Genomic DNA, 25489 nt, shown 5'->3' on the forward strand with positions numbered 1-25489 from the left:
TCCTGGAGCTGGTGGAGCGAGCTTTGCACATGGGCTGCTGCCTCTCTCTGCCTTACATCAGCCCAGTCCCTGAGCCCAACCACAATCGATTCATTCCCAAAAAGGGGTGTTGGGGGGAGGGTGTTGTTCTCTGCTTTACCTGCAAAGGTCCGCGAAGGCCTGGAAATTCAGCTTTTTGATCTTCTTCTCGCTCAGCCAGTACCCGACACGTTTGCCTTTTAACCAAGTCTGCATCTTGAAGACGGGACAAGTGCGGAAATGAAACCTACACCGTGTTGGTTAGCGAACCTGCAAATCAATGGTTAACCTTTAAAAAAAAACACACACAGCCCCGGCTGCACTGGAAACGCTTAAATACCGAAGAGCTTGCAATATATATGTAACAATTAAAAGGAATATTTTTCTTTAAAAAGGTGGTAGGGTATAAAGTGGGAAAAGACCTCGATCAATGCTGAGTGCCCGGCTCATCACAAATGCCCCCCTCTCTGCCCTGGTATTGGCGCCCGGGGCTTTAGCTCCCAGCTCTCAGCTCTGCCTCGCCGCTCTTCTAAAGTCGCCCCTCCAATGTAGCGAGTCTGGCTCCGGGTCCCGGGCTTGTCACTTTCCCTCCTCTCTCCCCGGGCTACTTTCAAACAGAGCCCGGCTCTGGGAGGGAGAGACAGAGAGCGGCAGCCGCCTCCAGCCCGATTCCCCTCCTCCTCCTCCCGGAATAAAAGCTCTCAGCTCATTGAAATCGCACAGAGCCCGGGCTTGGCGTTATAAATAAATAGCAGCTCGGGGGCGACAGGGGACGCTCGCGAGTCGTTTCCCTGTCTCCTCTCTCTCCCCCCGCCCCAGCCACCACATACACACCCCTCTTAAAGCTATCCTGCCCTTACCCCGCGAAAGAAAACATTTCAAACCCACCCCTGATCTATTCGAGCGCACTTTAACACCACTTACTGCCATGCTACTTTTTCCTCCTCAAAAGCCTCAACTGCGCGCTCCTTACCATCCTCCTGCTGTATAAAGGTTGTGCAATCTAAAATCACAATCAACATTTTATGTGTGTGTGTGGGGGGGGGGGGGGGAGTTGTTGTTCGTACAGCTGATGTCCATCCCGTTTATTGTGACCCCCCAGTCGTACTTACACCTCCCCCCACCCCCGTCTTTTGAAAACAAGAAAGTAGTGTCTGCTCTCCTCAGAGAATCATTCATTTTAATCGCCGCCTGTGTGAACTTTGGTAGTTTTGAACATGTTTGGAGTGCCTCCACCGGGGAGCCTGTGTTTAAACAGAGGCTTTTGGTGTCCTCTTTGCATCCAAAACGCATCTCAACATTGATTTGCTTCTGAGGTAAGCATTGTATTCAGAAACGTATCTGTCCCTGGTCATATTTATTCACTATTCATGAGGGTGCATCATGCTCGACAATTGTAAATTACATTGGAATAAACAAACCTCATGTACCAAAGTTCGCTAGGTGCCATGCATTAATTGATGTGCTCTCACTGCTGTCATCTCCAAAGACAATGAAAAGGCTGGACATGCAGAACAGGCCCGACAATATTTGTGGAGATAATAGCTAGCTAAACATTTCATCTGGCAGCAGGGTTTGGAGAAGGGAGTCCACCCAAAACATGAACTTAGCTGCTGGGTGCACGGACTGGGCCCACGAATGAGTTGCACTCTGCTGTAGCGGTTGAAGAAAGCAACAGGGAAGTCGAGGCTCAAGGTGACCCAGGCATGGGCAAGAGATTTGAGTGGCAGGGTGGAATGGGGAGTCTTTGTTGGGGGGAGGGCAGCATTATGTCATGTTTCTTCACCTACTGACACCTGATATGGTTAAAACAATTCTCCTGGTGTCACGCATTATGAAGCTACTTAGATCTTTATACTTCAGATCAACCTCATGTATCTTGTATCCTTGCTTTTCACCATAAATTTCTGACATTGAAATCATGGAATCCCTACATAAGAACATAAGAACTAGGAGCTGGAATAGGCCACCTGGCCCTTCGAGCCTGCTCCGTCATTCAATGAGATCATGGCTGGTCTTTTGTGGACTCAGCTCCTCTCTCCCGCCCGAACACCATAACCCTTTATTCCTTTATTCCTCAAAAAACTATCTATCTTTATCTTGAAAACATTTAATGAAGGAGCCTCAACTGCTTCACTGGGCAGGGAATTCCATAGATTCACAATCCTTTGGGTGAAGAAGTTCCTCCTAAACTCAGTCCTAAATCTACTTTACCTTATTTTGAGGCTATGCCCCCTAGCTCTGCTTTCACCCGCCAGTGGAAACAACCTGCCCACATCTATCCTATCTATTCCCTTCATAATTTTATATATTTCTATATGATCCCCCCACATCCGTCTAAATTCCAACAAGTACAGTCCCAGTCTACTCAATCTCTCCTTGTAATCCAACCCCCTCAACTCTGGGATTAACCAAGTGAATCTCCTCTGCACACCCTCCAGCGCCAGTACGTCCTTTCTCAGGTAAGGAGACCAAAACTGAAGGTAATACTCCAGGTGTGGCTTCATTAGCGCCTTATACAGTTGCAGCACAACCTCCCTAGTCTTAAACTCCATCCGTCTACAGTGCAGATGGAGGCTATTTGGCCCATCAAGTCTACACCGACCCTTTGAAAGAGAACCCTACCCAGGTCCCCACCCTATCCCCTGCAACCCCACCTAACCATACACCCCTGAACACTAAGGGACAATTTAGCATGGCCAGTCCACCTAACTTGCACATCTTTGGACTGTGGGAGGAAACCCACGCAGACACGGGGAGAACGTAGAAACTCCACACAGTCACCCAAGGCCTGAATTGAACTCAGGTCTCTGGTGCTGTGAGGCAGCAGTGCGAACCATGTTGGGCCGGTTTCGCTCACTTGGCTAGTCAGCTGGTTTATGATGCGGAGAAAGGCCAGCAGCGCGAGTTTAATTACCATCCAGGAAGAGGTTATTCATGAAGGCCCCTCTTTCTCAAACTTGCCCCTCACCTGAGGTGTGGTGATCCTCAGGTTACATCATCACCAGTCAGCTCTCCCCCTCAAAGGGGAAAGCAACCTATGGTCATCAGGGACTATGGCGACTTTACTTTACCTGCCACCATGCTGTCCCTACATTGTGTGCTGCAACATAATAATTAATTGAGGACAGCCATGTGAGTACATAAATTGCACTTCTGAGATAGACACCTCCAATGCATGTATAATATTTTTGTAACAGTTTCAAGTAACATTCATGCTGCATAAGTGCCAGGAAATGATTGTCTCCAACAAGGGAGAATCTAACCATCGGCCTTTGGCATTCATCACTGAATCCCCCATGATCAACACCCATGGACCAGAAAATTAACTGGGCTATCCATATAAATACTGTGGCTACAAGAGCAGGTCAGAGGCTGGGAATCCTGCAGTGAGTAACCCTTTTCTTGACTCTCCAAAGCCTCTCTATAATCTACAAGGCACAAGTCAGGAATGTGATGGAATTGTCTCCCCTTGCCTGGATGAGCGCAGCTCCAACAACACTCGAGGAACATCCAAGACAAAGCAGCCCACTTGATTGGCACCCCTCCAAAAACATTCACTCCCTGCACCACTGACACACAGTGGCAGCAGTGTGTGCCACAAGATGCACTGCAAGAACTGACCAAGGCTCCTTAGATAGCACCTTCCAAACTCATTGCCACCATCATCTAGAAAGACAAGAGCAGCAGATACATGGGAATACCACCACCCGGAAGTTCCCCTCCAAGTCACTCACCGTCCTGACTTGGAAATATGCCATCATTCCTTCATTGTCACGGGGTCAAAGTATGGGAACTCCATTCCTAACAGCGCTGTGGGTGTATCAACACCATATGGACTGCAATGGTTCAAGAAGGCAGCTCACTGCTACGTTCTCAAGGACAATTAGGGATGGGCAATAAATGACTGGTCTAGCCAGCAACACCAACATCCCACAAATGAATTTTTAAAAAGCATAATTTGAAAAGGTTGGTGCTTTCATTCTTACCCGTGGATGAGGGAGAATAATTTACTGAGGATTATAAATCAGATTGCAGAGGCATCCTCTCCTATTTTACATGAACTATTGCGCTCATCAAAGGACATCAGTGTAATTTTTCTAGTTTGGGCATTCAATCTCAACACAAAATACTCCCAGTTCAGATGTGGTATAATCTGCATGCAGAGGGAAACATGGTCTATATTGCTCCAGTAACATGCTTTAACCTCAATTACACACTATTTAAGAATCATATAATTTGCAGCCCAGAGATAGCCACTCAATTTATCACATTTATTTAACTTGAGCTAACACCATATTAACTGAGTTTGAACTTTGGCATTTCTGTTTAAGTTATCTTTATGGTCTCTGAATCAGCCTGTTAAATTGTGCCAAATTACATGTAATTATGTGTTATGAACCAAATCAAATAAAAACTAAACACATTTCTCCAAGTGTAGCTATTTCATACAAGTGTCATTATTTCAGTGATTTAAGAAAAAGCTTAGCACAGGTAGATTGAAAAAGATGATTGCAGGACATAGCCATAACAGAACAATGGAGGGCATTCTGGGATGAGATAATTCAGGTATGGACTAAGCATGTTCCTTTGAAGGGCATCTTAAATTAATGCACTGGGCTGACAAAAGATGACAGATTAAAATGAAACAGAAAAAGGCGACTTATGACAAATATCAGGAGCAAGATTCAGTTAATATTCAGGAAGATTGCGCAAAGTAGAGGAGAGAATTGAAAAAGTTAATATGGGAGGCAAAGAGAGATTGTGAGAAAAGGTTAGCAGACAACATTAAAATGGACCTTAAAACATTTGTAAAGCACAAATACTTAGCAAGGGAAAAATTTAGGCCCATTAAGGACTCAAAGGAAAATTTCCACCTAAATGCAGGGTTCATAGCTAAATTATTAAGTTAACCTTGTCAACTTTGCCCCTCATCTGAGGTGTGGTGATCCTCAGGTTAAATCACCACCAGTCAGCTCTCCCCCTCAAAGGGGAACCAGCCCGTAATTATCTGGGACCATGATGACTTTACTTTTTTTTTAATTTAGAGCACCCAATTCATTTTTTTTCCAATTAAGGGGCAATTTAGCGTGACCAATTCACCTAGCCTACACATCTTTTGGGTTGTGGGGGCGAAACCCACGCAAACACAGGGAGAATGTGCAAACTCCACACGGACAGTGACCCAGAGCCGGGATCGAACCTGGGACCTCGGCGCCGTGAGGCATCAGGGCTAACCCACTGTGCCACCGTGCTGCCCCATGATGACTTTACTGTACTTTTATTAAGTTAATACCTTGCATCTTCACAAAGGAAGTGGATAATGTAGAGGTTACACTAAAAGACGAGAGGGAACACATGGACCAGATAATAATAGATAGAGAAAAGATATTGAAAAGATTAGCATTATAATAATAATCTTTATTGTCACAAGTACGCTTACATTAACAGTGCAATGAAGGTACTGTGAAAAGCCACACTCCGGCAACTTTTCGGGTACACAGAGGGAGAGTTCAGAATGTCCAAATTACCTAACAGCGCATCGTTTGGGACTTGTGGGAGGAAATGGGAGCACCCGGAGGAAACCCTCGCGGACACGGGGAGAACGTGCAGACTCCGCACAGACAGTGACCCAAGCCGGGAATCGAACCTACGCTGTGAAGCAACAGTGATAACCACTGTGCCACTGTACCATCTGGTCATTACTCAAAGTTAGTAAGTCACCTGTGTCACGAAGCAGGCTGATGTTATCTGCAAGGGCCTCTCCACGTGGAACACCAGTTTGTGGGGTGTATAGTTTTGTTTTGGTGTGAGAAGACAAATTAAACCCCAGTTAGAATGAATAGCCCAGTCATCGTGTAACAATTATTAAAGACTACTTATTCAAGTAAAGGAAAGACAAATACACACAAACAGGACTACTCTATTATCACATAATTAAGATACATGAATTACTAAACACACACAGTATATATAGAATGTACCGCTTGTTACAAAATATATCTATGATACTTGAACTCTGTAAGACTTCCCCTGTTCCCCAACAACATCCAAATTGAATGACCAGCTTTAGTTACCACGCAATACAGGGATAACACTCAAATCTGGGAACCGTTTTTTTCCTGGTCCAGCAAAGAGATTTTAAAACTGCTGTTACAAACCTTTTCTGCACTGCCTTGGCTCTAAGACTTAGAAACTTGTTTGCTGTAAATTTGACCTTCAGGCTTAGTGGCTGGAAACTGGCCTGTCCACTTTCCGAGACTGCTAGATGATAACTGCCTCCCTAGCTTCTCAGGTTCTGGTCAATTATACCTCTGTTGTTCTTTGATTATGTTTTTTGTGTATTTGGATGTCTGCTCCTATCCACCTCCTTGACTATACATTAACTTATGTGTACTTTATGGACCTTCCCAATCGTCTATAAGCTGTTTCTCTTCTATAAGCCATCTGCACTTGATTCTTATCTAAACTGCCGCTCTAAACCCGTTACTGGAAGAGACACATACCAATTGTGACCCTTTGAATACTATCTACTGCTGTCTCCAGGTGGATTCATGGCACCTGGTTTCAAAGGAATGCAGTATAGGCTACTGAAAGAAGCAAAGTTAGAAATAGCAGAGGCTTTGTTCACAATCTTTCAATCTTCAATGGATACAGGAGTAATGCCGAAGAAGCAAATGGTTGCTAGTACTCTAACTTAAGAAAAGAGAGAGAGAAACCAGAATGCCAATGGCCAGTCAGCTTGACTTCAGTGATGGGAACCTGTTGGAAACCATTAACAGGGACAAAATAAACTTCTATTTTGGAAAGCATGGGTTAAGGCTAGCCAGCATCGATTTCTCTGACTAACTTGATTGAATGCTTGGATGAGGTACCAGAGAAGTTTGATCAAGGTGGTGCAGGGAATGCTGTGTATATGGACGTCCAAAGAGATTTTAAAAAACTTCATTTACAGGATATGGACGTCGCTGGTTAGGCCAGCATTTATTCCTCATCCCTAGCTGCTCTTCAGAAGGTGGTGGTGAGTTGCCTTCTTGAACTGCAGCAGTCCCTGAGGTGTGGGTACACACACTGTGCTGTTAGGGAGGGTATTCCAAGATTTTGCCCCAGCGACAGTGAAGAAACGGCGATATATTTCCAAGTCAGTGTGGTGAGTAACTTGGAGGGGAACCTCAAGGTGGTGGGATTCCCAGGTATCTGCTGCTCTTGTCCTTCTAGATGGTAGCGGGGTCGTGGGTTTGGTAGGTGCTGCCTAAGGAACCTTGGCGAGTTACTGCAGTGCATCTTGTAGATGGTACACACGGCTGCCACTGTTCGTCGGTGGTGGAGGGTTTGAATGTTTATGGAAGGGGGAGCAATCAAGCGGGCTGCTTTGTCCTGGATGGTGTCGAGCTTCTTGAGTGCTTTTGGAACTGCACTCATCCAGGCAAGTGGAGAGTATTCCATTACACTCCTGACTTGTGCCTTGTAGATGGGGGACAGGCTTGGGGGGGGGGGGGGGGGCAGGAGGTGAGTTACTCGCTGTAGGAATCCTAGTCTTTGACTTCCCTAAGTATCACAGAAGATAATAGGAAGATGGAAGTCCATGAAATAAAGGGGAAAGTGGCAGTATGGATTCAAACCCGACTGGATCAGTGACAGGTGGGTGGACATGTGTCAGACTGAGGTTTGGTCTGAATGGTGTTCCCCAAGCGCCAGTTTTAGTTAATTATTCTGTTTTTGTAATAAATGGCCGAGACCCGGGGTTAGGCAGCAGCAGCATTATAAATGTGCAGCTCCTGTAAGACTTGTCAAAGTCGGTAGGTATTGACGAGGATGGTTGTAGCAACGTGGCCTCCCAATATTTTACAATGTACAAGTTAAATGTATCTTTTTTTAAATCAGCAGCTTGCGCGCAAAGCGCTCACACTGCTCACTGGGACAATCATACCAAGCACCTATGCCCTCAATTTTGTATTCGCCGCCGATTATGAGGGAAAATCTAAAGTCAAGCAGTGCAGTCAAAGCAATTACTCTCGGGGACGCGCCCTATTCCCATTCAAAGTCCAGTCACGCTTTCTAAGAGCGTTTCTTGCCACCAGGTGGGTAGCTGAGAGTGCTTGCAAAAGGAAAACCAACAACCGATCATAAAATGCAGCAAAATACGACAAAATCTGACATCAAAACAGGAAATTGCTAGAACAAAATACTCAGCAGGTCTGGCAGAGTGGGTGGAGCCGGAGTCCAGAGAGATTCACGTTTAAAATGTGCCATGAACAGATGTCCCTCCGTCACAGCGGAGGCCGAGACAGGCGCTATCCAAATGCAATTCTCTCTCTCTCTGGTGGGGCCAGGACTGGGGAAGATTGACCTGAGCTGCCGGGTTTTTAGGGGGTTGAGTCCCACTTCAACCACACGGGGTGTTATCGCGCAGGACTCACTTATTCCAACACAAACTCGGTCAGGGATCACTCGGTCTGAGCTTTTTTTTTTGGTGGTGAATAGAAACTAACCACACGGCCGGATTACACAAAATGCACGGCACATACAAAACAGGTCAGATGGCCACACAAAGCACACACTTCATCTCAAGCTGCAATAATAATTTTCTAAAGTTTTTGATTTGCAGTCTATTCCCAGACAATCCCGCTTTAAACTGAAGTGTTGGGATTTGCGTTTCCTCAAATGGTGAGCGGCTTTAAAAAAAAACATTCTGGACAATTATGCGCCAAGGATTTATATACTTGTTATTTTATGTATCTGTGAGAAATATCGGTTTGCATTTTAACTCGGTGACTGAGAACCTTGCCACTAAAGATCTATCGGGGAGATGTCATTTTGGTGATAACTGGGGTTGCACCTTGGTGCCACCCAGGGGAATGGCAGCTTGGTGCCACCCAGGGGAATGGCAGCTTGATGCCACCCAGGGGAATGCCAGCTTGATGCCACCCAGGGGAATGCCAATTTTGTGTAACCCAGGGGAATGCCAGCTTGGTGCCACCCAGGGGAATGACAGCTTGGTGCCATCCAGGAAATGCCAGCTTGGTGCCACCCAGGGGAATGCCAGCTTGGTGCCACCCAGGGGAATGCCAGCTTGGTGCCACCAAGGGAAATGCCAGCTAGGTGACAGCATGGTGCCATGCGAGGGAATGCCAGCTTGGTGACAGCTTGATGCAACCCAGGGACTGCCAGCTTTGTGCCACCCAGGGGAATGCCAGCTTAGTGACAGCCTGGTGCCACCCAGGGGAATGCCAGCTTGGTGCTACCCACGGGAATGCCAGCTTGGTGCCACCCAGGGGAATGCCAGCTTGGTGACTCCAATGGGAATGCCAGCTTAGTGACAGCTTGGTGCCACCCAGGGGAATGCCAGCTTGGTGCTACCCACGGGAATGCCAGCTTGGTGCCACCCAGGGGAATGCCAGCTTGGTGCCACCCGGGGAATGTCAGCTTGGTGACAGCTTGGTGCCACCCAGAGGAATGCCAGCTTGGTGACAGCTTGTTGCCACCCAGGGGAATGCCAGCTTGGTGCCACCCAGGGACTGCCAGCTTGGTGGCAGCTTGGTGCCATCCAGGGGAATGCCAGCTTGACGACAGCTTGGTGCTACCCAGGGGAATGCCAGCTAGGTGACAGCATGGTGCCATGCAAGGGAATGCCAGCTTGGTGACAACTTGTTGCCACCCAGGGAAATGCCAGTTATGTGCCACCCAGGGGAATGCCAGCTAGGTGACAGCATGTGCCACCCGGGGAATGCTTGCTTGGTGCCACCCAGGGGAATGACAGCTTGGTGACAGCTTGGTGCCACCCAGGGGAATGCCAGCTTGGTGACAGCGTGGTGCCACCCAGGGGAATGCCAGCTTGGTACCACCCAGAGAAGTAACAGCTTTGTGACAGTTTGGTGCCACCCAGGGGAATGCCACTTGGTGCCACCCAGGAAAATGCTTCCAGAAGGAATGCTAACTTTTAGCTCCCGGCATAAAACAATTGAACGATATTCCGAGCTCCCATCCTCTGAGGAATAACTGCAAAGAGCATTTGTAATCTTTGCAGAAACGCCGTTCGGATTACCTCGAACAGTGAGCGTCAACTCCCCTTTTAATAACTGAACATTTCTCAATATTAATAATGAAATTCAACCTCCTTATTGGCTATTTTTATTCACCTTGTTGAATTTCCTTATAATCCAGTGATCCTGGTAGTAGGTGAGAGGTGTTCCCATCCCATCATCAAAACTGTTTACTCCCTCTATCTCAGCCACCCCCCTCTCATCTGCTATCCGCTCATTCCCCTTAGGGAAACTATTCAGAGCTTGGACAAAGAGACATCCAGACTCGAAACGTTAGCTCCTTTCTGTCTCCACTAAGGCTGTCAGACCTGCTGAGATTGTACAGCATTCTCTGTTTTTGTTTCAGATTCCAGCATCCACAGTAATTTGCTTTTAATTACCTTTTTGTTATCTCCAGACTCGACTATCCAACACATTTCTCGCCAATTCCCTTAGCTTCACTCCAGGCAAACTCCAATGCATTCAAAGCTCCCCATTGCTGACATTCTGCTCCTCCAACCCCACCCCATTCCCCGCCCTTGGTACCTATTGCCCATCCCTAGTTGCCCAAAGCACATACAATTGCTTATCTCACTGAGTTACTTCACAAAGCAAATAAAGAGTCAACCATATCGGGATGGCACTAGAGTCACCTATAGGCCAGACCAGGTAAGGACAGCAGACTTCTTTCTCTGGGGTTGCAATAATGATCTAATAGCTTTGCTTGACAGATATCCTTAAATTGCCAAAGTGGGATTTGCACTCACATTCTGCAGATTATTAATCCAGTCTATTTACCTAGCCCATTATCGCGCGTGTGATGTTCCGTTACCCCTGGGTTCTGTGGCTATCTATTGATTTCAATTGATCTTTGATTTCACACCCCTCCCATGCCTCGCTTCATCCATCCTCTACATCCATCTTCAACTCTATTTCCCAGCCCATGCACCTCAACCCTTTGACTCTCTTTTTCAGTACACCTTCCCTTTGCATGCTTATCCATTGTTAGCAGACATCATATTCAGCCACCACAGCCATATTCTCCTTCCGACTCCATTCTCACCTTTAGAAATGAAATGAAATGAAAATCGCTTATTGTCACAATTAGGCTTCAAATTAAGTTACTGTGAAAAGCCCCTAGTCGCCACATTCCGGCGCCTGTTCGGAGAGGCTGGTACGGGAATCGAACCGTGCTGCTGGCCAGCCTTGGTCTGCTTTCAAAACCAGCGATTTAGCCCTGGTAAATTCACCATAGTCCCAGATGACCAAAGGCTGCTTTCCCCTTTGAGGGGGAGAGCTGACTGGTGGTGATTTAACTTGAGGATCACCACACCTCAGGCTGGGGCAAGGTTCAGAAGGCAGGGGCTTTGTGAATACCCTCAGCCGATACAGGAAGTGAACCCGCACTGCTGGCCTCACTCTGCATCACAAACTATCTGTCTAGCCAAGTGAGCTAAACCAGCTCCCTCACCTTTAATGTTCTCCTGAAATCCTATCTTAATCATGGTATTCGTGGTCACCTATCCTTAGTCTCTGTGAACCACCGTGGAACATGAAGAATGAGTTTGATGTATGCATGTCGTTGTTTGTCTGAGGTTATGAGAGGCATAGACAGAGTGGATAGTCAGAGACTTTTTCCCAGGGTAGAGGGGTCAATTCTATGGGGCATAGATTTAAGGTGCGACGGGCAAGATTTAGAGGAGGTGTATGAGGCAAGTTTTTTACACAGAGCGTAGTGGGTGCTTGGAATTCGCTGCTGGAGGAGGTGGTGGAAGCAGGGACAATAGTGACGTTTAAGGGTTATCTTGACAAATACATCAATAGGATGGGAATAGAGGGATACTGACCCCGGAAGTGTAGAAGACTTTAGTTTAGACAGGCAGCATGGTCGGCGCAGGCTCGGAGGGCCGAAGGGCCTGTTCCTGTGCTGTACTTTTCTTTGTTCTTTGGTCTTTGTTAGCACCCAGCACACAATGAAATGGCACAATGCCCAAAGCATACCGAGGTTCTAACAATAAGATAAAAGCAAACTAAAGCAGACACTGGAATCTGAAAGAAAAACAGAAAACACTGGACAATCTCAGCAGGTCCGTCAGCAGCCGTGGAGAGAGAAGGGAACAAAGAGTCATCCAGACTCAAAACGTTAGTCCAGAGGTTCCTCAATCCATAATGCTCAGCTGACTGTTTGTCCTACCCTGAAAGTGCTGGTTGCTGTTGGAGTGTGACTTCTCAGGTACCAACAGAAGCACAACCAGTATCCATCCATTATGTATGAATCTAAAGTGGCAGCAGGTCATATGAATGGGGGAACAAAGTGCAACAAAACCAACTTTGTTATAGAATCCATCCTGTGCATGCATACACTTACTGACAGGCATCATTGCTTTTTCTCCCTTACTCGCCCATAGGCACTGACACCAATTTTTGCACCACATCTTTTGCCCCAGGTGAGAACTCATTCTTAGCAAAACCTGAAGAACTCTCTACATCTCTCTGTATTTTTATGCCATGGTCTGTATTTACCTCTAAGCCACTGCTTCAATTGACTGTTAATGGGTGTGTACCAACCGTGTAGAAAGAAGTAATTTTGTGTCTATCTACAAGAAGGAGACAGTCAATCCTTATTGCATGACATTGAGTATATCTTCTGCTAATTGCATCAAAGTTCACAGAAACATCAGTCAAAAAGATATTCTCAGTCATAACATTTTAGAATCTGGTTGAAAACTTAGCATTAAAGTAACTTGATCCATTTGCAACTTTTAGTCACATGGTTATTCTTTCAATATTCGGCATTTGGTTAAGACAATAACTAAGACTTTTTATTTTGCCAATTTCTCTTTCTAAAGACAGGTATTCTGGGTATCCCTAAACAGGATAATGAGGTTATCGTTCTACTGGGACTCTTCACTCTCCAGTATAACACTCATATTCTCGGCACACAACCCTTAACAGCGAATGCCATTCACCTAGTTCATAAGAGGGAGCCTCACAGCCCAAATCGTACAGGCCTTCCCCAATATTCAGGCAATACGCACTACCAGACGTTGTCACTGGACAGTGATCAGGGGTAGAATTCCTGGATGATTTTTCCCTCTGTAGCCCAAAGACACCACAATCTCATTGCTTTTTTGGCTGAGATCAGATAACTCAGCACAAACTGGGGATAGAACCTGGGACCTTCCTACTGTGCTTGCTATTTAGAAACCATAATAGATTATGGTACTCTGATCTCATTTACATGCTACAAAATGCCAACTATGTCGGAAAGTATCACTGTTAGTGTAACAAAACTTCAGGTTACACTAAACAGACTTTCATCTTCCAACTGGAACTGTAATGCTTCTTGTCTTCAGAAAGATCTGATGCATATGATTAGAAATGACATTGGGAGCTAAATTAGCATCAAGTACAATGCTATGACAATAGGAACATGGAAACAGAGAGAATAGGAGCAGGAGGAGGCCATTCGGCCCGTCGAGTCTGTTCCACCATTGATTATGATCATGGCTGATCATCTAACTCAGTAACCTGTTCCCGCTTTCCCCTATATCCTTTGATCCCTTTAACCCCAAGTGCTATGTCTAGCTGCTTCTTGAAAACATACAATGTTTTGGCTTCAACTGCTTTCTGTGGTAGTGAATTCCACTGGGTCACTACTTTCTGGTTGAAGATATTTCTCCTCATCTCTGTCCTAAATGACTTACCCTGTATCCTTAGATTGTGACCCCCTGATCCTGGACAATCCCGCCATTGGTAACATTCTTCCTGCATTCACCATGTCTAGCCCTGTTCGAATTTTATAAGTTTCAATGAGATCCCTCCTCATTCTTCTTAATTCCAGGCCCTTTGGAACTCACCTAAAAAAGGCCCCTCTGACAATGTAGCACTCCCTCAGTATTACAAGAACACAAGAATTAGGAACAGGAGTGTCCATTTGATCCCGCGAGGCTTCCCTGCCATTTGATAAGATTGTGGCCGATCTGCATTGGAGCGTCAGGTTTGTTTTTTTGTGCTCAAGTCCTGGAGAGGAACTTAAATCTGCCTTCTGATTCAGAGGCAAGAATGCTACCAACTGAACCATTTCTAATGGGTGATACACTTTATGAGGGCAGAATATATTGGCTATGCTTTATCCGAGGAATGTAATTCTCTTTGCTGATTCTGCCACAGAATAATTAGCTCCCTCAATTTAAAAGAAACTAGCAGTGATATTACATGCAGCCACTATAGATCAGTGGCTGGACAGCTGATTCGTGATGCGGAGCGAGGCCAACAGCACGGGTTCACTTCCCGTACCGTCTGAGGTTATTCATGAAGGTTAACCTTCTCAACCTTGCCCCTCGTCTGAGGTGTGGTGATCCTTCCTCGGGTTAAATCACCACCCATCAGCTCTCCCCCATGAAAGAGGAAAGCAATCAGTGGTCATCTGGGACTATGGCGACTTTAGTTATTCTAGAGAGAATGTGAAGTGAATTTGGTGAACAAAACTTTAATATTGATAAAATTGAAACTTTGTGGAGAAAGGCAAACATTCCTCTAAAAGCAGTTAATAAGGAAGTATAAAATGAAGAACAAGAATCATAAGTCTGATATCAAAAGATTAGGCCACTGGAAAAGAGGTGGTTAAGGGGTTGGTGGCTCAAATAGAGAGCACAGTGTTGGTGGCAGAAGATGTGAAGAGAAGTGTGGTCCTCCAGACGCTAGACTGACACGACGGCCGGCGTTCCCTCTTGTCTCCCTCTGGCTCTTTGACTCTCCCCCCCCCCCCGCCCCGCCCCGCCCCGCCACCCGCGCGGGCAGCAACAACCCGGAAGCAGTTGGGGAGGATACGGAAGTGGATCCGCTTGTGACTCGTCAGCTGGCGGAGAGGACCTGGGCGAGAAGAGCGATGGATTAAAGCGACTCGAGAAGGGGGGAAAGCGCCGCTCGGCCCGGGTCCCGGCCTCGCGCCCCCCCCCCCCCCCCCCCGGACACCACTGCCTTTCCTCGCATGGTGAGTATTGTGAATGCGAGGCAACCTCTGGGCCCTTGGGTGGAGTGTGCAGCCCGCCCAAGAAGGGCCGGCTCGGCCTGGCCAAGCTGGGCGGGGGTACTCGGTACCGCTCCCCCGCCACATCTCGCCGCGTTTTAACACTGACCCCGCCCCCCCCCCCCCCCCCAAGTGCGCGGTTGACTGTCAGATGCCCTGAGGCCGAGGACCGCGCGTTGTGTCTCCGCCGCAGGCTCTGGCCAGGGCTGGTCTGCTGATGTGGGTGTAAGATCTCGCGCCGTCCATTTACCAGGCTCTGTCTCTGAAACCCCCACCCACTAACAGGAGGCCATACATGTTAATCTGTGCAACAATCGGAGCAGTTTGGAATGTTTCTGTAAGCACTTGGGAGCAGGAGGAGGCCATTCAGCCCTTCAAGGCTACCCCACTCAATAAGATTGTGGCCCATAACCCTTGACGCATAGAATTCCTACAGTGCAGAAGGAGGCCATCTGGCCCATCGAGTCTGCACTGACCATCTGAAACCCCACCTAACCTGCACATCTTTTGGACTCTTAAGGGGCAATTTAGCATGGCCAATTGACATGACCGCATCGTTGGACTGTGGGAGGAAACCGGGGGAAACCCACGCAGACACAGGGAGAAAGGGCAAACTCCACACAGACTGTCACCTGAAATTGAACACTGGTCCCTAGTGCAGTGAGGCAGCAGTGCTAACCACTGTCGCCCCTTGTCTATCAAAAGTCTGTCTAACTCAGCCATGTGTGAATTCAATGACTGAGCTTCCACCACTTTCTGAGGAAGAGAGTTCCACACACTAACCACTCTGAGGGAAAAAATGCTTCTCATGTGTGTCTAAAAGGAAGACTTTTATTATTAAACTATGTCCCTTAGTTCCTGACTCTTTCCCCCCCCCCCCCCCCCCCAAAAAAAAGAAAAAGTGGAAATATCCTCCCAGTGTCTACCCTATCAAGTCCCTCAGGATCTTGTGTGCTTCAATAAGATCACCTCTCTTCTGAACTCCAGTTGGTATAAGCCCTACCTCTTCAACCTTTATCCCAGAAATGAGTTGAGTGAACCTGCCCTGAAGTGCTTCAAATGTATATATTTTTCACATAAGGAGGCCAAAACTGTGCTCCAAATGTGATTTCACCATTGCCCTGTACAGCTGGAGTGAAACATCCCTACTTTAAGTGTTTAAAGTGTGAGGTGTTCTGCAAGTACATTATTTATTAACTAGTGCCTTGATTTGTATGAATGCCATTAGATTTCATTATCCCATGAGAATGATATTGGTTTTGCATTCTAAGACCTTTAACAAAGGAAATGCAATTGCGGGCAGCACAGTGGTTAGCACTGGGACTACGGTGTTGAGGATCCGGGTTTGAATGCCAACTCTGGGACACGCACATGCTCCCCGTGTCTGCGTGGGTTTAACCCACACAACCCAGAGATTGTGCAGGTTAGGTGGATTGGCCACACTAAATTGCCCCTTAATTGGAAAAAAAATTCAATAATTGGGTACTCTAAATTTATTTTTAAAAAGGAAATGCAATTGTGATCCGTAACTCATTTAGTGTAATTGCTGACTTTCATCAGTGACCATATTTGTTTTTAAGCTCATGCTAGAAAAGTGTGTGGTTTTGTTGCAGTGTCTGTTTCATATGGACCCATTGGTAAAGGAAAAGTCTGCTTCTGCCTGGAACTGAGCCTGCTTGAATGCTTCCCAATTTTCCAGCAGGTTTCTCTCCTTTCTTTGAGACCCTGTCCCTATGTCTTTCCCTTTGACTAAGTGCACAGGTCTTGAATTGCTGTATTCCCTGGAGTTTTGGGGAATGTTTTTTCACAGGATGTGGGCATCACTGGCTATGCCAGTATTTGTTGCCGATCACTAATTGACAATGGTAACAAGTCACCTTCTTGAATCGCTGCAGCCCGTGTAGGTGCACACACAGTGCTGTTAGGGAAGGAGTTGCAGGATGTTGACCCAACGACAGTGACACAACAGCGATTATAGTGCCAATGCAGAAAGGTGTGTGGCTTGGAGGGGTACTTGTAGGTGGTGGTGTCCCGTGCATCTATTGAACTTGTCCTTCTAGTCGATAGAGGTCAAGAGTGTGGAAGGTGCTGTTGAACGAATGTGGCAGGTCAGCTACTGAGAATATCTTTTTCCTGGCTGGCAGATCTAGAACACGGGTGACATGGTGGCCCAATAGTTAGCAATGCTGACTTAGAGCGCCAGGGACCCAGGTTTAATTCCGACCTTGGGTGACTGTCTGTGCGGCTTCTCCCGGTGCACCGTTTCCTCCCACAGTCCAAAGATGTGCAGGTTAGGTGGAATGGCCATGCTGAATTGCCCCTTAGTGTCCCTTTGCTCTTTCAAAGGGTTGGTGCAGACTCGATGGGCTGAATGGCCTCTACTGTAGGAATTCTGTGGTTCTATCATTCAATGGGGGGGTCACAGTCTCAGAATAATCTATTATGGACTGAAATGAGGAGCAATTAAGAATACTGTGAATCTTTCAATTTCTCTACCCCAGGGGACTATGGATGCTCCTTGTGCATCTTCTCGAGAGAGAGTTTGATAGATTTTTGGTTCCAAATTAATTAAGGGATGTGGGGCTAGTGCAGGAAGTTAGACTTGAGGCAGAAAATCAGCCATGGTCTTCTTGATTGGCAGAGCAGGTCAGAAAGGCCAAATGGCCTATTTGATCCAGCTCTTATTTCTTATGTACCAACCAAATTCTTTCTCCTAAACTAATTTCCAAAAAGCTCACCGCAGGAGAAATCCACTGTTTTTGTGGCTGTGTTAATGTGCCGTTGAACCCCGGCCTTTTTTTTTTTTGGCCTACTTTTATTATTGGAAACTTGCTAGCTTTGTGGACTGGTACGTGAGATGATTTCTCCCCCCCCCACCACACACACACACACACACACACACACACACACACACACACACACACTGTTGTAGAACAGAACGTCCAGGTCAGTATCAGACATTAGGAGCTGTAATAATCAACATCTGAAAGATGAAAGCTAGCTGGCCCTTTACATCTGAAATATTCCCCCAGTTTCTCCTTTCGGTTGCAGACTGTGGTTTTATAAGTTCCTTCTTGGTTTACCTCCACCATCCCATGCTGTTCAGAAGGAGAACTGCTTTCAGTTTCTGGGTGACAGGAAAAATCATGTGCCAACAATTCCCTTCCAGATGGGCAAGAGCTTTTAATTTATTTTAACCCATCTTCCTCTTTACATTGCAGAAAAAGTAGATTATGGAGAATGATGAACTTTCGCCAGCGAATGGGTTGGATTGGTGTAGGATTATATCTGTTAGCAAGTGCTGCAGCCTTTTATTATGTATTTGAAATAAATGAAACTTACAACCAACTGGCTTTGGAGCATATTCAGCGGCACTCGGAGGACCTGGGGAGTGGAGCCTCTTGGACACAGACAGTAACCACGCGCTTGTTTTCTCTCCCATTCTGGCTGTGGGGGCTCCTGTTTCTGATTCCGTACCTGCAAATCTTCTTATTCCTGTATTCGTGTACAAGAGCTAATCCCAAGACCGTTGGCTACTGCATTTTCCCAATCTATCTGGCCGTCATCTGCAATCGCCACCAAGCTTTTGTCAAAGCCTCCAATCAAATCAACAGATTGAAAATAATTGATACATGAATGGACCTGTCACTTTGGGTTTCAATAAGTGTAACCCCCAAATCGAGATTCGAAGCATGAATGCTTAATTTGATGTAATCTGTAATGAAATGTCTGGCTGTATCTGAAATTTCATTACTGGGTTTTTAAATAATAAAACTTTATTTGGGATTGTACAGATCCTGCAGGCAACTATGTAAAATGACATTGTTAGGATTCTGGTGGTGTTTCGATATCATTCACAGTGAATCACGACGTTAACCCTCTCAACACACATTTCAGGAATTTTCATTATTTTTCAATGGGAATTCCCAGCTCTTTTAGGCCACTTTGGTGGGAAAGGGTTTCATTCTTCATCCTTTCAGATGCTTAAACCTATATTTTTATTTTTTCGCACTTCAGTTTTAATCTCTAACTGAAAACAAGGTGCAGTAAATGTTTTCTATTTCTGGCAAGATGTCTATTTCGGTATATACAAACAATGCACATTGCATTCACATTAACCATTTTTGGAAATGGCGTGTTTTCAAAATGGCCTTGTGAATAAAGATTATTTGACCATCCACTAATGTCATTTCCTGGCTTATTTATTTTAAAAAGAAAAATCTTGACCTGTGTTCACAACCGTTCCCTTGCCATAGCAGGGTTGGATGCTGTGAATGCCTGAATTCCTCAGTTATTAAGGGACTATACCTATAACTAAAGGCATTTTGGATGCACTGAAAGAGCTGGTGATTTGTGTTCAAGGTGTATGGGAATCTTTTTTATTAAATATTTGGAAATTACTAGGTTATGAATGCAATACTTGACCCAGTTTACTAACTACTACAAGACTATGTTAGTTGGTTGACCAGTGTATCACTGTGACTCTTGGCTGGTAGTTCTATACAGAAGGATAACTCAGTGATTCAGGATCAATTATTTTCATGATGTTGGTACATCTTCTGTATAGATAATTTTTTTGATACAAAATTTAAACAGCAAATCTCAGCTAAGCATTCACATTGGGCTGTGCATTAAGATCAGGGTCAAATAGGCATTAATCTGCATTATAGCTAGCAGCCTTTTACCATGAATTACATACAATTTGATCAAAAGTATCCGTTAAAGAACAAATTTGGATTTAAAATTATAATCACAAGTCCTTTGCAGAAGTGGTGACGGGGAAATTAAGCTCTTCATGTGAACCAGCCAAAGTGTCAGCTGCAGAACAGCAGGTGGCAGTGAAAGATGTACTTGCCATTAACATTGTACAGATAGACACGGTGTACTCTTAACACTTTTATACCAATTCTGAAGCAAATGGTCTTTTGTTTTTAGTGAAGGGAACTTCAGTCATCATGCCACAATGAGAGGTCTGACTGAAAAAATATATATTTTATTCATCCTCAATTGCAGATTATTAATTTATTTCTGAAAATGCCATTTCCTTTTAGGATAAATTTCATTCTTTGCAGCTTTCAGCTCACTTCCTGATTTAACTTGATTATTTGAATTGGAAGGGGAAAATCTAACTGCCACAAATTTATCATACGACTGACTATAAAAAGTACAATAGTCTTACATGACTTTCTAAAAAGTGCTGAATAACAATGGGACTAGTGTGGGTTGACAAGAAGGGTGCGCCTGTTCCCTCCTTGCTCTCCATTTGGAGATATTGAAAACTACATTTTGGGAAACTTGCACAATGAGGCTAAATAGATTTTCTTGCAGTCCCTACATTCAAAAGTAGTTCATTGTACATGGAACACCATGAAATATTTCTGTACCAATGTCATCAAGTGCTGCACAAATGTGAGTATTTTTGATAAGTGGTATGATTGGAAACTCTGCTGCTGATCTGTGTGGAATAAATATCTGAGGAATAAGGGGTTGTTGAACTGCTTTCTTCTTCCCCACTTGGCATCTGAATTCGGATCAGTCATTTGGGTGAAAGAAAACCAGATTATGTAAGGGATGCTGTTCCTTTACTGATGTGTGGCCGGTTGCTGCGTGAGAAATTAATTTCATGCTGTTGCCATAAATAACATGATGCCAATAAGACAGCTGTGAATGTTTCTCTTTTTAAAACAAAAAAAATGTTAAAGCCATTTAGGCACTCCAGATCTTTGCTAGTGTTTGAAACTCTAGCTGTTGTGCAGATTGCCTTTTAACTTTTGTACAGACAATTGTAAGAAATATGGTGCTGGATTTGCTGTTGCTTCTATCATTTCAAAACTGTCTGCTAATAAAGTATTCACTTGCACTGAGTATGAACCTTTTAGTTTAAACAGGTTTAAAAATATCCAGCATCATATAGATGGATTGGCTATTTTCAATACCCAAATGAAAATAATTTATTTCTCGGGCTGGGTGTTTGCATGCATTAATGTCCCTTTGAGGGGAGACTGGATCTAATGAAGCTGCATTGCGTTAAAAGTAGTTTAACCAGAAAACTTCTAATGGTTGACTATTGCTCTACTTTAAATTTTCAATATTTAGTTCTGGTTCTATAACCTTCGACTGCATTCTATTTTTTTTTTAAATTTCTACATCTGTGTCCTTCGTCACTGCTGCCAGGAACATTATTTTACTGTCTGCTTTTGAATACAACTCTTCAGCATAAATCCAAAGAAGCAATATTTGCCAAGTTATGGTTGCCTGATTATTGGAGGTCAGATTTCGGCATGTGGTGGAGTTGAACCATACTGCCAATAACCCTATTTTCTTACATAGGAAGAGCCATGAACAGCTGGCAGAAACTTTTAAGGGCTTCTTTTAAGAAATAACAATAACGGACACAGTAAAAATGCTACACCAGTTTGACATTGTAGACAGTTGCAAGCTTAGTTACTTGACTTGTGATTTAACATGGGCAGGTCAAAACCTTTTTAAAAAGAACTCATTACCAGGTCAAATGGCCTGTGACTGAAATGCCAAAGTTTAACTTTCTCTGCTTACATTCTGTAATTTGGGAGTTTGGTCTTTATAAAAATGATTTTGAGCAAAGAAAATACAATCCATCCTTCAAATCGATGGTAACTTCTTAATTGGTTTTTTTTATAGCATCCGTTTCCAATTTGTTTTTTATACCACTCAATTCAACTTGGATGAATTGGATAACGCATGTTGTATTTACCACAAAAGGTACTGAGCTATCAGAAGTAGACCACATGAAGAGAAAGGTATGGTTTATATGGGTTTTCCTGCTTAGTTCATCACCCAAGTCTCTGAGTGAAACAACAGACTACCGATTAAAGCACTTGCTGCATTAGAGGAGTTGGGTCATCTACTTGTGCTTTAACTTGGAAAACTGCAGGGGAAAAAAGCAAATACTGTATTTAAAATTAATCCCAGTTTATGGCATCAATTGCCTGTGTTTGTGTACCTTGTGTATAGACTAGCCAAAAAAATAACAGCTTGTAAACAATTTTGATGAAAATATTCAAAACCAGCTTGTTTTTATGGCATTTAATTCCCTTGTGTGCCTTTTATCCACGTGTACGTTTTCTGAAACTGCTGTGCAGCCGAGACTAGAGATTGTTCATTCAATCATAGTTTTTTTTTTCTTTTTGTTTATAAATTTGGAGAACCCAGTTCATTTTTTCCAATTAAGGGACAATTTAGCGTGGCCAATCCACCTACCCTGCACATCTTTGGTTTGTGGGGGCAAAACCCACACAAACACGGGGAGAATGTGCAAACTCCACACGGTCAGTGACCCACAGCCGGGATCAAACCTGGGATCGAGATGCCGTGAGGTAGCAGTGCTAACCACTGCACCACCATGCTGCCCTCATTCAATCAGATAATCCAATACACAGCTTTCAATATCAATAGTCTACCCATTCACTTCCACCCCCAATATTGTCTAAGCTTGTGTCTAGGTGCCAGTTTTGTATCTGTGACCCTCCACGATAGTGGACACCTATTTAAAACGACAGGACATTTTTGATCTTAATTTGCACAAGAGAGAAAGTTAATGTTGAGAAGAAAATGTTTTCAACATACTATGAGTTTCATTCGGAATTTTGCATCTTAAATGAACTATTCCAGTAAACTCCAGGCATATGCTCTGTTACCCGCTCGTAACCACTGGGTAGAACCTGGTGTATTTCGGACCAGAATCATGATCTGTATGAAATTTTCTGATGTCAGGCAGAGCAACAGTTGAGAGCGTTTACAATTGGCTCCAGCATCCTATCACGTTTCATAGTCATAGCAAAGTTACTGCATGAAGGTGTTGAGCAAAGAATCACTGATTGACCAGCAAGAATGGCTACATTGGCTTGGGAGTGGAGAAGGTAAAGTTCACATTGTGTAAACATAACAAATTTATTCCAAATGCAAGATTCTGTGGTACTGTGCACACACTGGTATTAACCAATTGGTAGGGAAGACAAGATGACGTTTAACTTTGAGACAGTTGAGGTGATTATTTCATAGCAAGTACTAAATTTCCTTTTGTATGAACATTCACAGTAACTTCATTCACAGTAACTCATGTCCAATGAAATTCATTATTTGCTTCAATTGTTTACTGGTGTTCCTCAGAACAAGGTATATTAACTGCTGGAAAAGTATCTGCCAATCTTTCTGGTAAAGTAACTTGATATGTGGGTCACAAACTGAATCATGGAAGCTAATCTAACAGGATGTTTCTCAGCAAAACTATTTATTTTTGAACTAACGTGTAATGCTAAATAGATCTGTTAGCCTTCTAAGCACTATAAAGTCGGTTTCCTTTGTTGGTTGAGAATTACAAAGATCAATGTTGTAACCATTATTTCAATGATTGTCCACAGGGTCTTTTGCTGTTTAAATATAATAAACGTTGGTTTTAGTACAGAATTGTTTTAAGTGATTTTTAACATGAATTAAATAGAAACTGAACTAAAACTATGTCAGTGATCCTGAAAGAAGTTATCTTGCTAGCACTTGCTTATTGCAAAGAGGGGGGGGGGGGGGGGGGGGGGGGAGAAGAAAACACTCAAAAACAGTAGCGGGGCGGGGGGGGAGAAAACACTCAAAAACAGTCATTTTATATGCAGCTACTGAAATAGGGTAGAGAAAATATTTTCTTACACTATGGAGTTTGTACCACCTGCATAATATTTTAAAAGTGCAGTGATGCTCCAAACTTTACAAGTGCTAAATGAGATACTGATAACAATCCAAACCCATTCCATAACAGGCAATCTTGATCGTTGCTACCACCTGTTCAACTGACATAGCAGTCCAGAAATTCATTGTACAATAATTTTATTAGCTTTTAAGTAATGTCAGGTTTGCCATTCCTTTCTCAGGAAGGATTTGGAGTTTGGTGTCCAAATCTGTGCTCCACGCTAAAGGTATTCGAGAGTGCGCCAAAAAGATTCACAAGAATAGGGATGAGGAACTTACAGTTTCGTGGATAGGTTGAGAAATTGAGAGCCGTTCTCCTTGGAGTTTTTTTTTTTTTAAATAATTTTTATTAAAGGTTTTCATAAAATATCAATAACAAAATGAGAAAGAAAAAAGAACCCAACAGGGTTAAGTACAAAACACAATCTAAAAAAGCAACCCCCCAAACCCCTTCCCCCTGTACAGAAATAATAAATTAACATTAACACCCCGACTTAACACAACAGGTGTATACACCCCCTCAGACCCTCCAGTGTAAATAACATAAACTAAAATAAAGTAACCCCCCCCCCCCCCCCCGAGCTGCTGCTGCCATTGACCAATGTCTATCGTTCTGCCAGGAAGTCTAAGAACGGTTGCCACCGCCTAAAGAACCCTTGTACCGACCCTCTCCAATTTAATGAACCCTGCCATATCGCTGATTCAGGATTCCACGCTTGGGGGGCCTCGCATCTTTCCACTGAAGGAGAATCCTTCGCCAGGCTACCAGGGACGCAAAGGCCAGAATTCCGGCCTCATTTGCCTCCTGCACTCCCGGCTCCTCTGCCACCCCAAATATTGCGAGCCCCCAGCCCGGTTTGACCCTGGATCCTACCACCCTCGACACCGTCCTCGCTACGCCCTTCTAAAATTCCTCCAGCGCTGGGCATGCCCAGAACATATGGGTATGATTTGCTGGGCTCCCTGAGCACCTAACACACCTGTCCTCACCCCCCAAAGAACTGGCTCATCCTTGTCCCGGTCATGTGTGCCCTGTGCAGCACCTTAAACTGTATGAGGCTGAGCCTCGCGCATGAAGAGGAAGAGTTCACCCTCCCTAGGGCATCTGCCCACGTCCCCTCTTTGATCTCGTCTCCCAACTCCTCCTCCCACTTACCATTCAACTCCACCACCGAGGCCTCCTCCTCCTCCTCCTGCATCACCTGATAAGTTTCTGAGATCTTCCCCACTCCCACCCACCCCCCCGAGAGCACCCTGTCCTGTACTGTGTGTGGCAGTAGTCACGGGAATTCCACCACCTGCCGTCTGGCAAACGTCCTTACCTGTAAGTATCTGAAGGTGTTCCCCGGGGGGAGCCCGTACTTCTCCAGCTCACCCAAGCTCGCGAACTTCCCGTCCACAAACAGGTCCCCCAACTTTAGTATCCCTGCCCTGTGCCACCCCGAAAACACTCCACCTGTGCTTCCTGGGGTGAACCGGTGGTTCCCCCGTAATGGGGTCCACGCCGAGGCCCCAACTTCCCCCCTATGCCGCCTCCACTGCCCCCAAATGTTGAGGGCCGCCACCACCACCGGGCTCGTGGTATACCTCCTTGGAGGGTGCGGCGCCGTTGCCAGCGCCCCCAGACTCGTACCCACACAGGACGCCGTCTCCAGCCTCTTCCATGCAGCCCCCTCCACCTCCATCACCCACATGCGCA

The 25489-nt window shown here is 45.0% G+C and overlaps 2 protein-coding genes across 3 annotated transcripts in view; one reads left to right on the plus strand and one right to left on the minus strand.

The window, feature by feature from the left end:
• itpk1a (inositol-tetrakisphosphate 1-kinase a) overlaps positions 1-10547 on the minus strand; it is a 286412-nt gene extending 275865 nt beyond the window's left edge. The window contains exons 1-2 of one of the 2 annotated variants that reach the window (XM_072492444.1): positions 10442-10547; positions 140-288 (exon numbers count right to left, since the gene is read on the minus strand). In XM_072492444.1, coding sequence (XP_072348545.1) covers positions 140-234 — 95 coding nt within the window. In that variant the 5' untranslated portion in view covers positions 235-288; positions 10442-10547. Of the gene's footprint in view, positions 1-139; positions 289-440; positions 753-10441 lie in introns of those variants that run through there. The other variant, XM_072492434.1, reaches the window with a different exon arrangement.
• A 4324-nt stretch (positions 10548-14871) lies between these two features.
• On the plus strand, positions 14872-23517 carry tmem251 (transmembrane protein 251). The gene is made up of 2 exons (XM_072492472.1): positions 14872-15036; positions 18294-23517. Exon 2 carries the CDS (start codon positions 18313-18315, stop codon positions 18706-18708), a length of 396 nt encoding a protein of 131 aa, XP_072348573.1. The 5' UTR covers positions 14872-15036; positions 18294-18312; the 3' UTR covers positions 18709-23517.
• Positions 23518-25489: the final 1972 nt, after the last annotated feature.

The sequence above is a fragment of the Scyliorhinus torazame genome, chromosome 2 (assembly GCF_047496885.1).
Source record: "Scyliorhinus torazame isolate Kashiwa2021f chromosome 2, sScyTor2.1, whole genome shotgun sequence".
NCBI classification, from domain to species: domain Eukaryota; kingdom Metazoa; phylum Chordata; class Chondrichthyes; order Carcharhiniformes; family Scyliorhinidae; genus Scyliorhinus; species Scyliorhinus torazame.

What these genes read in the sequence shown, in the direction of transcription:
- tmem251 (XM_072492472.1), top strand. Translation starts at nt 18,313, where the DNA reads ATGATGAACTTTCGCCAGCGAATGGGTTGGATTGGTGTAGGATTATAT.